This window comes from Salvelinus namaycush, chromosome 20 (assembly GCF_016432855.1).
Source record: "Salvelinus namaycush isolate Seneca chromosome 20, SaNama_1.0, whole genome shotgun sequence".
Lineage (NCBI taxonomy): Eukaryota > Metazoa > Chordata > Actinopteri > Salmoniformes > Salmonidae > Salvelinus > Salvelinus namaycush.
In genome coordinates this window covers 6,215,138-6,230,778 of record NC_052326.1, presented here as the reverse complement: position 1 = coordinate 6,230,778, position 15,641 = coordinate 6,215,138, and the positions used below count along the sequence as shown (strand labels likewise).

At 42.8% G+C, this 15,641-nt stretch overlaps 1 protein-coding gene across 1 annotated transcript; it reads left to right on the top strand.

Annotated features, from left to right (window-relative positions):
* The first annotated feature begins 704 nt into the window (after nt 1–704).
* LOC120064991 (adenosylhomocysteinase B) lies at nt 705–14,892 on the top strand. Its single transcript, XM_039015614.1, has 10 exons — nt 705–838; nt 4,031–4,221; nt 4,581–4,656; nt 5,604–5,756; nt 9,896–10,008; nt 10,329–10,536; nt 11,378–11,465; nt 11,929–12,046; nt 12,152–12,346; nt 14,081–14,892. Exons 1-10 carry the CDS (start codon nt 811–813, stop codon nt 14,210–14,212), a joined length of 1,302 nt encoding a protein of 433 aa, XP_038871542.1. The 5' UTR covers nt 705–810; the 3' UTR covers nt 14,213–14,892.
* The last annotated feature ends 749 nt before the right edge of the window (nt 14,893–15,641 follow it).

The window sequence follows — 15,641 nt, the reverse complement described above, 5'->3', positions numbered from 1 at the left end:
CTGGGTGGTTCCATCCCTGAATGCTGATTGGCTGACAGCTGTGGTATATGAGACTGTATACCATGGGTATGACAAAACATTTATTTTTACAGCTCTAATTACTTTAGTAACCAGTTTAAAATAGCAATAAAGCACCTCAGGGGTTTGTGGTATATGGCCAAGAACAGCCCTTAGTCGTGGTATATTGGCCATATTACCCCCCACCCCCTCCTGCTTGACAAACACGTTAACTACATAGGAAGTACTTACTAGCCAATATCAGGGTGACAGTAAACACACGCATACAACCTATGACACAACAGTAGCCTACACCTATCATCAATACTTTTAATTAAAAATAAACAATCAGCAGTTTTATAGCTGAAATGTATAATTATTTGTGTAAAAGTATTAGTGAAATACGACTCATCCTATGGTTTAAAAACGGAAGAAGAAAAAAGAAACAGCTCAATCAAAAACCGTCTACCTATAGCAGAGCGTTTTGGTTGCCATATTGGGCTGCAGCTTTGGCTCTTCCCCGCTCTATTGAGCAACACACCCACCTTGAGATTCGGGTTCTTATTGGCTGCCACTCCCGGTGGCTGTGAGAGCCTATGGGTTTCCTCTCATACGGGGCAGGAACATTCTTAGCCAATTGGAAACGTAAGGTGGAAGATTGGCATGGGACCTCATGAATATTACAAGAGGGAAAATGACGGCTACTTAAATTCATGTTCACACCTATCGTTCCCTCCTTCTCTGTCCCTGTCCAAAGCCAGGCAGTAACAACCATACAGCGATCACGACTGAACGATCCAAAAGAAGACAATCATGTCCGAGAAACTGCCCTTCAAAGTTGGTCAGTATGATTTTCCATTTATTTATATTCTTTATCATACACGCGAGCTTCAAGTCCTTCATTGATTGTGGATTACCGGGTGGCTATCCGGCTAATGCTGTCGCGTAGCATTGATTTTAGCCTTCAATTGGCTAGCTAGTGGGTAATTTGTGTGACTCTAAAATAACTTAGTTAGCAAACATTGTATCTTTAGACATTTAGTTAACAAAACATTTGCACTGGTATTTTATAAACGTGTATAATCCAGTTGAGGTGGAACACATGGTCCATTTTCCTGCTGCCTTCTGTTATTCATTTATTTATTTTTTACAACGCTTTACCCATGCATAACCACTAACAGAAATTGCAACATGTAAATCACATAATTTGGTGAAATGCAAGTTTTGTTACATTTGGTTACAGAACGAATAGAGTCGGCATAACGAACATAACACTGGCCCGCAAGCATGGTTTCATTCAGAATACTTATTTCTAAGTTATTGGTAGTTGTAGTCCATTTAGTCGAGCTTGGTGCTTTCGTTCGTATTCGGAACTTGGTAGTAAAACTACAATACCTAAATGTCAGTGTGTGGAGCCGCCAGTTTTCATTGATTGACAGGCAGTCTGGCAAAGCAGGGCACTATAACAGTGTGCTATTGTTTCCGCACTAAATCCATACTGTTTTTTATGGTTCAACTTTGGAGGGAATTGGGCACAAGTTAAGACTTGTTGAGATAAAAAAAAAAGCCTTTCATTGTAAATAAGAATGTATATTTAATTAACTGACTTTACTAATTAAATAAAGGTAAAATAAAACAATTATAAACTTCTGACTTTGGTGACAAATTACCCATGTATAAAGGGAAAAATCTCCACACTTGCTTGGAAGGGTTCGATAACCGTTTAGTATTTCACCTTTCTACCAGTCTGTCTTACTTGGTTACATAACATTTTAAAATGTCTCACCTAGTATTTTTCAGTCCTCACTTGTCACCCTGAGACCTTTTATTTTTTAGGAATAGATTAGGGATAGTTAAACAGTGGCTTCATAGTTAGTGCCCTAACCATAACCCCTGCATGACCACTTTAAACGTAAAATTCAACTTGGGAGGGTGTCCAAGGTAGAAAGGAAAATGGCTTTGTTCCACAAGTTTCTGTGTCAGAGTTGCCCAAATGATACTTTTAGCATTGTATCATTAACTCTATGTTGGTGAACTAGGCCTTTTTTTTAATATAATCTCAAACATCCTGGAATAATATCCATGGCTACTTTTGAGCACCCCATGTTTTGCCTCAGTCTTGATAGTTTTGCAGAGTGTGGACATATTTTGGACACTTGACGCAAGCTGGACTGCTCCAGTTCAGTGTGGTTGTTTGCAGTTGGCACATTCTGGCTCACCGCATCTGACTGGCTTTCAGGAGGAGTAAGGTTCAGTTTAACTCTCGACCCTAGTGGTGTATACCCAGTTTACAGCTGGCAACCCATGGGTTCTCAGCTGATTGTACTGATCACAGCTGGCTCCCTCGTGAACAATAAATCCAGATTCTTTGTTTAATCCCAACGCTTTGCCTTGCGATATGGTTTTGGAAACCTTTGGAACTTAACTTTCATAAGCGAGAGTCTTTCAAATACAAAATATACATTCTGTGTGCAGTTTAGATACACTTACTATGTGACATCTTATCACCTTGTGCTTGAATTTCCATTGGACCATTAATTTCCTCTTTCTCAAAATACAGCCAGGTGCAACATTTCTAATCTGTACAGTAAGTGTCTTGTATTTGAACAATTATTTCTTGCTTATATGAAAGTTAAATTCCAAATGTGCCCAAAACTATAATGTGCGAGGCATATTTGTGTTTTTATACAGAGACTTTAGGCAGCGTCGGAGAGTCATGAAATCCCTTGTGGCGGCTTACTGCTTTGTGAATATACAGTAATGTTTAGGAACATTTACCGTCTATTTGAATGGGCTTTGTTCAGTTAGGAGACCTCTGAAGAGCGCAGTGTTGTATTGCAGCTGTTAAGATCCAGTAGTCGGTGGAAGCTGCAACTGATGTTGAGTCCCAAGCGAGTTCAGCCAGAGCAAGGCAGCTGCCAATGTCTAACTTTAAGGCAAACTACTCTCACTGCCAGCCCGCTCTCCTAAACCACAGCTTGATCTCAATAGATCATGAGATGACCACTCGCAATGAAAGTTTTGGATAAATCGCAAATTCTTTCAAATCAATGGCCACGAAGTGAAGGAGATGCTAAGGGATGGAAATTATCATGGACGGTTCAGACTTGATCAACCTACACTGAAAAAAATTAGATGCAACAATTTCAAAGATTTGGCTGAGTTAGTTCATATAAGGAAATCAGTCCACTGAAATAAAAAAAATAAGAACCTAATCTATGGATTTCACATGACTGGGCAGGGGCGCTGTAATATCCCCCATCCTCTTACGATCCCACAAGTGAAGAAGCCAGATGTGGAAGTCCTGGGCTGGTGTTACATGTGCTCTGCGATTGGGAGGCCGGTTAGACGTACTGCCAAATTCTCTAAAACTATGTTGGAGGCGGCTTATGGTAGAGAAATTAACATTAGGTTCGCTGGCAACAGCTCTAGTGGACTTTCCTTGCGAATTGCATGCTCCCCGAACTTGACGTGTGGCATTGTGTTGTGACAACGGCACATTTTAGTGGCCTTTTATTGTCCCCAGCACAAGGTGCACCTATATAATGAACATGCTGTTTAATCATCTACTTGATATGTCACCCCTGTCAGGTGAATAGATTATCTTGACAACGGGTAAAATGCTTACAAACAGGGATGTAAACAGGGATGTAAACAGATCTGTGCACAACATTTGAGAGAAATTAGCCTTTTGCGAGTATGGAACATTTCTGGGAGCTTCTTTCAGCTCATGAAACATGGGACCAGCACTTTACGTTTTGCCTTTAGATTTTTGTTCAGTATACATAACCTCAGTTATTCAGAAGTAGCATAACTTGGACTTAAAGTGATAGTTTACTCAAATAAAAGCTCAGAAGGCCAAATAATTGAGAAGGATAAACTCTGGCTTATTTGAGCACTTTAGAAGGTGCATACCCCTTTCTAACTAACATTTTGAGGTCTGAGAACCTCTGACACTTTGAACTATCACTTAATCAACATGTAGAACCTGTTTATTAAGTAGCAGTTTATTGTCTTTTTTCCCCCTCCGTAGCTGACATCAGCCTGGCGGAGTGGGGCCGCAAAGCTATCGACATTGCAGAGAACGAGATGCCCGGCCTGATGAAGATGAGGGAGATGTACGGCCAGTCCAAGCCCCTGAAGGGCGCCCGCATTGCAGGCTGCCTCCACATGACCCTGCAGACCGCCGTGCTCATTGAGACCCTCACTGCCCTCGGAGCCGAGGTGAGAGACACACTTCCATGCAGTCTTCCTCTATTAAGGTTTGCTTAGAGACTTTCCTGCACACTGCATGTAGCCTCAAATGTCACTTGTGTACTTTAAATGCTAACGTCTTGGTCTGTTGACCTTCATCACATTATCTGACAAAGGACTGTTCTATTTCAAATAAAAGTTAAACTTTGTGAGTGAGCAGTGTGCTGGAACGTCTTGTATTGGGTCAGGAGTCATGTCATGCACGATTTTAAATGGACCCGTTATCTGTCAGTAAGCAATGTTCTGAGAATTACAAAAGGACTTGTGTGGGAGTGCGTACTGAGTGGGAGTGTCCTAGTCAACCTGTGACCATTTTTCTCGTTTTGTAGGTTCAATGGTCCAGCTGCAATATCTTCTCCACCCAGGACCACGCCGCTTCAGCCATTGCCAAAACTGGGGTTCCAGGTACACACAACTGTTTGTTTATAACGCCTCAAGACCTGCTCTGTGTTTAGCACTGGTTCCTGCCGGCTCTGTGCAACAGTAAGAGATAAGGCAGTAAGAGATAAGGCAGACCAGAAGTACACAAGGGTCCTCAATTGATCTTTTAATGCCTAAGGGGCAGAGTGTTCTGCTAAATAAGCCTGTTGTTCACCCTCTATAGACTGGTATCATGTGATATGTCAATATATAGAACTGTCACGCTCGATAAACTGGAACATTAATTTTTCCTTAAATGTGGAGTGTTGCACAGTCCAGTTTTATTTTTAATTCAGCAGAAGGCCTATATTCCTTGCCTAACATTCCTCCTAGGATGTCTCAGATGTCACCATTGCTTAGCGCAACATTACCCTTGCAGTCATGTCAATCTGAAGTTCAAGAGGATATTTCCTGTGTGGTTTTCTACATGTAATAACGTAACACTCAGTGGTGTTCTGGGTGTGAAGTTACGAGGCAGAGGAGTATCAGCGTCTGCATCAGTGGGGTGCTTAATTGGTTTGAGCTATAGGCAGGTTTCAGCCACTTGCTGTTCAAAGCCTCGAATGGCATAGGTTGACGTGATTCCTGAGTAACACTTTTCCTGGTGTGATCCGTAGCCCAGTATGACTGGGGGGGGGGGGGGGGGGGGACCTGGAACGCGGCCATTATGTGTCAAATGAGTTTTGGAAAGCTCTTCGCACTTCAGTTAACAGTAGTTGGATTTGTCAAGGAATTTGATCATAAGCCAAGAATGTATTACTTGTTTCACTAAAAAGAACTTCACATAATGGATAAAATCTTAGATGAAAATTAACATTCCAATTGGTAGTGCCTTTTTAAAAGGTCTTCATGCCTATAGACCACAACCCTTGTCTCTGCCATTGCAAAGCAGTCTCTCCTCAACCCTGATTCTCAAGCCTCTTTCATTGCAGTGTACGCCTGGAAGGGCATGACCGATGAGGAGTATGTGTGGTGCATTGAGCAGACCATCTACTGGAAGGATGGCCAGCCCCTCAACATGATCCTGGACGATGGCGGTGACCTCACCAACATGGTCCACAAGAAGTACCCCAAACTGCTGTCAGGTACGGGAGCTAGCTACCTCTGACAACCATCAGGGCCTCACAGATGGGGCAGCTTAATTAATGAAACAAGGCACTGTATTGTTACACCTTACAGATCTGCAAACATTAAAGGTATAGGGAGGAACATAGGATTTACTGCTCCCAATTTGCTCCACCAGATCAGGGTAGGTTTAATAAAGCAGTGTAGTGGTTGAGCGCCCGTTTTGCTTTCAGCGTAATTGAGTCCGCAGACTCGCTTGTCCGGCATCCCATTGTGACATAGCTAGGCTGCTCTGAGACCACCGTCCATGGGATGCATATCCCAAAATCCCCAACCAACAGGGTTCCATGTACACGTCTATTCATTTTAATGTGGTGACAGTTGAAGTGGCCTGAGCAGTGCTTAGAATACCAAAAGTATGAAAGCCAACTGGCCCAATATTCTAGGACACTGCTGTGCATACACATTTTGAACTCTGATGTTTACAGATCTGTAAAGTGTGAGGGTTTGTTGGGACTTGCCTTGGCGTATGGGTGGGGCCAGGAGTTTTGGGGCACTTTTTGAGGCACTGTGCTTTCACTGGCATTTCCTGCATTGTCCACTAGTGCTGCTGCAGGTAGGAAATATCAAAGATCTATTATATTGACAAGATGGTGACTGCTCTAACAATGGAAATGCATGTCCTCAAAGATGAAAGGCGAGATCAGGTGAAACCTTCTAGCCAATGAGAGGGCAGATACGAGCGAGTGAACTAGTACAGCTAAGTTGTTTTCTGTCTGAAGTTGCTGGAATGCGACGTGCATTCCTTTATGAGCACAATGCCTGGTTGGGCTGTGCTTGGTGGTGGGGAGGGTGCCTAAGCCAGGGGAGGCATAGCGCTGTGACTCTTGGGCTGCTTTTACATTTTGGGTGACTACTGGCTGTGTGCGAACGAGTGAGGCAATACTGGCTGTATCCAAGGTTCAGCCAATCGTTCACATAACAGTAGAATGCGTAACGCGACTGAAGAGAACCAATGTGCTAGTTACAGCATCAGCGCGTGTTGAAATTGCGGAGAGTGGAATGGCAGTTTACCAGCTACAGCAGCGTGTCCCCTGAACGATAACAGAGGTAGGTGAGAAGCCTGACAATGGGGGTGAGAAGGTCATGAATTGTACGTCATGAGCTGTAACCAAAAAATAACTGGCATTTGGAAATTGAGGTGAGGGAGAAAGTGTGGTGGAAGAAATATTGTTAGCATTTTTAAGTATATTGCTATAGTAGGATCGAATTCTCCGTTAGCTAGCCAGAGAAATGTTGAGCAAAATTAGCCAATTTAATTGCGTTTATGGTGGGAAAAGTAGCTAGCTAACGTTAGTAACCTAACCATTCGCTTTAGTATTAACTGGTATACTAAAATCTCCCCCTGACAGAATTCTCCCCCCCTAGTGTGAGCGCGCACACACTCAATTCTTCATTGCTGCGACTTGCTTGCTAGTTGAGATTTCTGCTCCTCACTCTGTTGTCAGTTTAGCTACCAAAATGATTATGAAGTGTGCCAGGCCTTGCAGTCCCAAGATAGGTGGGACCCCCCCCTCACTAATTTCCTTAATTTTGTAACTAGTGGCACACATCAGTTAAATACTTTCTATAGAACAAACTTCATCAGGAAAGGCAACCTAAATTAATCATTAATGTATGTGTGTTATATTAAACAGAGGGAGTAAAATGTAGGCATGCAAACATTTCAGAACTACTAATCGAATAAGACATGGGAGAGATGACCAATTTTGGGAAAGAGATTTATTTATAGAGTAATACACTCAACAATAGCCAAACCGAAAACTGCAGACGTTACTAGCGCCTTCCCCACGACCGAACCGCAATAAAAATCACAATGAAACGCAGCCTAACATGATCATTGACAGCTGCCTTGAAGGACACAAATAAAACATGCTTTCTGCTACTATAATCAGTGAAATGTAGGCTGAACTGTCAACGGAGTGAAGAGCAGAAATCCCAACTAGCAAGTCGCAGCAATGAAGATTTGAGTGTGCGTGTTCATGTGGGATGGGGGGGGGGGGGGGGGGGGTTCTCCATTCCTCAAGTTATAACGTGTTAGTTGCTTACTGGACCCTGACAATCTATGAAATGTTAACTAATGTTTTCCCTCTACAGTTTGTGGTTAATTTTTGGAATTGGAAAATTAAGTGAAAATGAGGCGTTGCTTGTTAAACAAGTAGATTCAGGGATCAAGCGTAGCTGAAGCTGGGCCTGGCTTAAGTTGGAAGTCACGATGGAACACCACACACTTTCCCCCTTCTCACTTTTTCAATACAGTGGATTAAAAGGGGTATGCCAGGTGTACTCTGCCTGAAGGAGATCAATTATACCAACAAAGGGTATCGTGCTCAGCTGGCACATACTAGAATAGATGTCCACAGGCAGAAAGTGTAAGATGTTGTGTTGATCTTGACAGTAACACGTGAGTGAGGGGGATTATAAAAATATATATATACTCGGTGACTGTTTACTTTTCCCCACATGTAGCCTTGTGCAGGTCAACTATAGTGGCCACTATAATAGAGCAACAATAGAATGCCTGTTTCATTCTATTTCTACTTTAATGTTTTTTTCACAAGTGCGATATTTAGGTGTTTGGTCACAAGCGTTCTATTATAAAGGCTGTCATGGCTAACTGCAATATTAATGTATTTTTCTCAAGACTTGAGTGTCGTTTGCAGTAAAGTCTAGGCAACAAATAACTTTTTTTTTTTTGCTGTGAGTTAGGTTCACATAAACCACTTTATTTTACACAGAGACTGATCATGTAGATTGTATTTGTTGTTTAATTAGTTAAAACCTGCATTTCCCCCTAGCAGGGATAATTGTTTTTTTTGCATGTTTCAGTGCAAAAAAGAAGTCACCTTTTTGTCCCTCGTCAGTTTTGCGTCCCTGGGCAAGGCCCTGTGTACTTTCCAGCTGGCATTTACTTAACAATGGCTAACTGAACTTTTAAAACATTCTCGCAAAGCAACAGTCTTTCCGAGTTTGATTCTGCTCACCACAAGTCTTTGTCACACTCCTGAGTGAAACACTAGAGCCTACATTAACATAACACTGGCTGCCCACTAATGTGGGTTGTCTTAATGGAAATGAACTGTAAGATCAGTTATTTTACACCTTGATTTTCTCAAGCTGATCCCCTCCAAAGGACTTAAAGTGTAGCTAAAAATAAGTAAATTAGGGGAGAGTCAATGAATTCAATCATAAAAATATAATGTAGTGAATTTGGGGAATAATCTGGTTGGAAGTGAGCTGGCAACCAGAGGGTTGTTGGGATCAAATCCTAGATGCCATTGCCTGCCAGTGTCCGTTAGGGTAAAAGCTTAAGTCAAATTTCAGTTGGCCCTCTTCATTTTAATCCTGGTTGTTGATACCCCCCCCCCCCCCTGGAATTTGCAACATTGGTATCAAAAGTGGGTTGTGGGGGGCACTCTCTCCTGAACAACGGGGGTGGTGTAGCAACCATGACGCAACGTCTAATGAGCCTGTTAAGTGGTTCAAACCTCTTGGTTTAACCGTTAAGGTGTTGTCAAGACAGTTGCTGGGCCTGGGTTTGTGTCTGGTCGGGGCTACCCACTGAAATTGCTACAATATACTGTACTTCCATGGTTGGTTTCATTGACTCTCCCCTTTAACTACCCCTAATTTACCTATTTTCAGCTACAACTTCCAAGTCTGTTGGCGAGGATCCGCTTGAGCATATTAAGCTTAAAAATCCCTGATCTATAAGTGGGATTGCCCAATGTCAAGTTTTGCAATGCATTTTTGCAAGGGTGGTACTGCTGTAATTGTCTCCAGGGCTGTTGGTTTGAGTCTTGTACACTAGGTGGCAGCATTACTCCACAAAGCCAATACTGAGAGAACCTCATAACTAAAGGGATTTGGCAAGCCACATGTAGCAGGCACTGAACAGTGACCACTAACTTAAATGCAGTCCCTGGGGAATGTTAACTTGCCATTCATAGTATTTAACTCGGAGGAGAGATACGGCTATGGTCCTGATAATTTTCCGCCATTATTTTGGTGCCACCTACCAGATGTGGATGCCATGAAAAATGGTCTTAATTTAACATTGTCAAACACAGTCAAAACAATGTTAATTGTCTCCCCTCAGGAATCAAGGGGGTGTCTGAGGAGACCACCACCGGGGTCCACAACCTGTACAAGATGTTGAAGAACGGCGACCTCAAGATCCCAGCCATCAACGTCAACGACTCAGTCACCAAGGTAGACCCACTCGTCCTCCCATTGTAGTGCCATGCATACATCCTCCGCTCTTAATGGTGCCATTTAAATTATGCTGGTGACTGCAATTATGTATTAAATGGGAGTGCAACATATAGAATGTAAACTGAATTAATATAGATGGGTCATTAATAGAACTGATACAATTGCATGGTTTATCCAACGATTAAAATACATTTATACTTGCACATTTTGTAATGTTGCATCTTCTTGAGTAGGCATCGGTACTATGTTCCAATACAGTAACTCCCTCTCTTAATACCATCGCTCTCTCGCCCCCCCCCCCCCCCCCCCCCCCCCAGAGCAAGTTTGACAACCTGTACGGCTGCAGAGAGTCTCTGATTGATGGGATCAAACGGGCCACAGACGTGATGATCGCCGGGAAGGTTGCGGTTGTTGCCGGTTACGGTGATGTTGGCAAGGGCTGCGTTCAGGCCCTCCGTGGGTTCGGTGCCCGAGTCATCGTCACAGAGGTTGACCCCATCAACGCCCTGCAGGCTGCCATGGAGGGTCTGTACCTTCTTAAAGTTTGGTTATATGACAACGTTATTGTTTTGATTTAATTGACATTATCCCAGAACGTTCTTGGAGATTCAACAGCTCAAAGTAGAAAGTAGGTTATAGGTGTGTGTGTTCCTTTATCTCGGGTGCCTAGCAAATATAATTGAGAACTGTTTTTAAGTTCAGAGCTATATTAGAAGTGACGTGCCAACAATTTCTGCTTTATCCCATCTCATTTGTTCACTGCAGCAGCGAGCTCACCTTTTACATTTGAGCTTATGTTATTGATTACGAATTCTACATTTGTGTAGTATTGCTACAGTACATACTAGTTATTGTGTCGTTTTTTTTTCATCCCTTTTTTCTCCCCAATTTCGTGGTATCCAATTGGTGGTAGTAGTAGTTAGTCTTTTCTCATCGCTGTAACTCCCGTACGGACTCGGGAGAGGCGAAGGTCGAGAGCCATGCGTCCTCAGAAAACACAACCCAACCAAGCCGCACTGCTTCTTGACACCATGCCCATCCAACCCGGAAGCCAGCCGCACCAATGTGTCGGAGGAAACACCGTACACCTGGCGACCTGGTCAGCGTGCACTGCACCCGGCCCGTCACAGGAGTCGCTAGTGCACGATGAGACAAGGATATCCCTGCCGGCCAAACCCTCCCCTAACCCGGACGACGCTGGGCCAATTGTGCGCCTCCCGGTCACGGCCGGCTGCGACAGAGCCTGGACTCGAACCCAGAATTTCTAGTGGCACAGCTAGCACTGCGATGCAGTGCCTTAGACCACTGCGCCACTTGGGAGGCCTTATTGTGTAGTATTTAATTGTATTTTGTGATAATGTTGTAGGATACGAAGTCACCACCATGGAGGAGGCTTGCAAGGAGGGAAACATCTTTGTGACCACCACTGGCTGTGAGGACATTCTTTTGGGCAAGTAGGTATCATTTTGGAGACATGTAGAGCAACTTGTGTTCAGCACTGTCCGATCAGAAGAACAGTTAACTCCTACCTCGTTATTATTCCTCAATTCAGTGATTCTATTCAACACACATGCATTGAGTAGAAGTTACCTCTAGGTACAGATCTCGGATCGGCTTATTCTCGCCCAATCCTTTTTGAAGATTGACCACTAGCCTTCCCATTAGTGGAGGAAACTTAAAGCTGACCTGATGCTGCATTCACATGCCATCAAACTGGGAATCTGAGTTTTAACATTAACTTAAGTTATTTAAGTAGAGCTTCCTATTGGTTGATTCTTTCAAGTGGGGAAACTTGATCATCTTTCTGTAACCAGTAGACATTTCTGAGTTTTTAGGGGCAACAGCATCCTTCTCTGAAACGCAACTGCTGCCGTGTCTACAACAGGCCATTAATGTGTACGCTGGTGTGTTCCCCAGACACTTTGAGCACATGAAAGACGACTCCATCGTTTGCAACATCGGCCACTTCGACTGTGAGATCGACATGAACTGGCTCAACGCCAACGCAGCCGAGAAGATAAACATCAAGCCACAGGTAAGACATAACATACAGAGCACATTTAGTGTGTGTGGTTAGTCTACAGTAATTGAGCTCTTGAGTTTCGGCCATTGTCCTATACCAACGTTCTCCTCCCGCCAGGTGGACCGCTACCGCATGAAGAACGGCCGCCACATCATCGTGCTGGCTGAGGGCAGATTGGTTAATCTGGGCTGTGCCATGGGTCACCCCAGCTTTGTCATGAGCAACTCCTTCACCAACCAGGTGTTGGCCCAGATTGAGCTGTGGAAGAACACCAGCAAGTACCCCCTGGGAGTTTACTTCCTGCCCAAGAAGGTGAGCCACTGAGTGAAGAAACGACGTTTCCAATTTCCACAAGATTGGTGTGTATTATGTAGCTATGCGGTTGCGGGCACTGAATTTGGCAGAACAAATGCTGCAATGCGTGTGCAATATGGCGCTCTAGTCTTGCGACTTATAGCGATAGTTTGTCACAACCTGTAAAAGGGTTCAATGTTTTCAGTGCCTGCAGCTGTATACAGTTTTATTAGGAAGAAATGTTGAGTGCATACCATGTGGTATTCTCTAAAAAGCGAGCATTCTATCCTAAATTGACCCTGCTGTAACCCTTGGTCGACATGAACTGGTTTCAGACTGAGGAAAAATACCAGGTGGACAAAAGTAGATTTTCCAGTTCTCAGCATTAGACGTGCAATTTTGCAGTTAGTAGTATGTAATCAAATATGCTCCATTAACATTACAGAGTAGCCTGTAATTCAGTTTGCAGAACTGTGTAGTGCATATTTTATTGATATCTGCTTGAGTTGATTTTCTTAATGGCCAATTCTGCCACTTTCAACCTATTTATTATCTCAGCACCATACCATACAGTATGTGAAAATGGCGTGTTTCGTTGATCTGGTGTTAAGGTCAGAAGGTCCTTTAAAAAAATAAAAAAATAAATGCTTGTCATCGCCGGGTAGTATTAAAATGAGGAAAAACAGATTTTTTTTTTCAAACTGCAATGAGTTTCCTTGCTCCCCATATCTCCACGAATCTTAGTGTTTGAAAATGATTGGGTAGAACTTTTCAATTTTCTTTTCTACAAAATGTAAGTGTGCTCTGTTGTCACATGTGTAAACACTGGTATTGTGCTGGAAATTATGAAAATTATGTTAAAGTAGTGGAATTGCCCTTTAATGCTCGACTATTGACAGTCCTGCCATCTGACTGGGAATTGGCAATTTCACTATCAGAATTATGAATAGCCCATGTTGGATTTGGGCATCATTGCTTTCACTGTGCATTTAGAATTTTGGGCATAGTTTTTCATGTGTATATTATGTCTTGTGACTATTCAAAGAAATGGAAATTAGGCTAAATGTGCATAATGGATTAATGATTAACCCTGAAATGGGTAGCCAAATGAGGCTCTCTGTACTTGGGGCAGAAATGTTGCATTGCGGTGTCATTTTGCACTGAGTGACACATGGGTTGTGGTGAACATCTTAAGGCCTTTAACTGAAGCCATACGCTCAGAGCTGAGCGCAAGAGATATACTCATGAGAAGTTGGGAACTAAGCCAGGGAAGGTTCTCTTGAGTGTCTGCCGACTAGCAGGAATTCTGTCCATAGCATCCATAGTACCCCGTGTGATAAAAACATTCCAGCTGCTAACTTAACCCATCCCTAAGAGGTCAACCTATTGCCATAAGAGAATGTTTTTATTTATTTTGTTGAAGAGTACATGGTCTGTCAAATAGAAGAACCACCCCTGTGATATATCATTCTTCTGTTGCTAAAAACCTCATGTTCAGCCTTGTCTTGACGGCCTTGTTTTGACAGCTCCATTGGATTCTGTCTGCTCTTGGCATTGAGGCCAGTTTTGACATTTTTTCCTGTGATTTTGACCCAACTGCTTGGGAGCAACAAAGCACGTAAATGTTTTGTTTGGTGGGGTAAATGTGGTTTGAGTGATTGAACCCCGTAACTAATCGTTGTGTTTTGTCCCAGTGTAAGGAAACTTTTATTCCGAATTTGACTTGTGAAATCCTTTTCTCTTGTTCTGCAGCTGGATGAGGAGGTGGCTGCTGCCCATCTTGACAAGCTCGGTGTCAAGCTGACCAAGCTTTCAGATAAGCAGGCCAAATACCTAGGACTGCCCCGCGAAGGACCCTTCAAGCCTGACCATTACCGCTATTGAGAAATGTCAGGAAGGTGGCCAAGCAGCGGCCCAGACTCATGGTGGGGGTCTGATGGTGGTATGGTGGCGCATGGACATGTGGGTTTGGGTAGGCCAAGATTCCCAGGAGTCTTTTGGAGGTCAGGACATTTTTGCTAATGCTCTGCTTCAACTACCCTTTAAACTGTCTTGCCCATTCTACATACCTTTTTAGATTCCAACCAGAGCTCCTTCGCCTTTCAAGTAACAAGTGCTAAGTGGCTTCTAAAGGCACTATTCTTGTTATAAATTGCATTCCCTCTTTGATCATGGAAAAACTTGATGCTTTTAGTTCAAAATCCCCATACTATTCAAGTTTACATATACACCATCGCTAATGTGGCAATAAGTGCTGGTTTCATATCATTGTCTTACGGAGAAACTCCGAAGTACCACCAAAGCAGTTCTTGCCTGGCTTAAAGAACACACTTACTCAGTTTCTCCATTTGCTTATTTTGTAAGTCTAGGATTCTGGCTGAAGGGACAGAAAACGTCCAAGTGCTTTCCTGTGCTGTTTTCTTAGCTGTGACGGCATGGGCTGTGGTCTGGTCGAACATATACTGCCATGTTTAACGGTTACATTCTTTATCCCAAGTGTTGCACTTCCTACAGTACTTGCACTGTTGTGAAATGTGATGCAATAAAGATTAAATTTTACTGGGGTTGTAAATCTCTTATTTTCAAAAAGGATGAACTTGTGTTCCATTGCTGTATGGCAAATAATGCAACGTATGCTGCAATGCAGAGAACAAAGGAGGGCAACTCAACCTGTCGGACTCCTCAATTGAAATTCTGCCAGCACACCATTGCCGCAGTTAATCTGCAGGTGGCAAACTGGAGCCGTGCAAAGCTATGCATTGGGGGATTATGTATGTGAACGTTATCAATTAAGCTAAATTTGCTCAGCAATATCAACATTGTGATTTAATGTAACTTGACTAATTGAATACCAGTTTCTTTCAGTTATTCCCTGTCCCCACCAACACTCATTGAACAACTATACAGTATACGTTAGAAGCATTTGGGTTTGAAACTGACCTGCTGTTAGTCAGGAAAAAGTGAATAAATGCCAATTTCCAGGCTTGAAAATCTTATACTACAATCTGCTTACGGTCTGGAATTCTTGAACTACATTGATCCAAGGTAAATGGATACACTACCTAAGGAAAGTATTCAGACCCCTTGGCTTTTTACACATTTGTTAAATTACAGCCACATTCTCAAATTGTTTTCCACCCTCCCCTCAATCTACACACAATGCCCCATAGTGACAAAGCAAAAACAGGTTTAGACATTGTTAAAAAAAAAAAAAAAAAAAAAAAAAAACTTTAACGGAATACTTATGTAAATGTGAGACTCTTTATTCAGTACATTGTTGAAGAACCTTTGGCAGCAATTAACAGCCTCATGT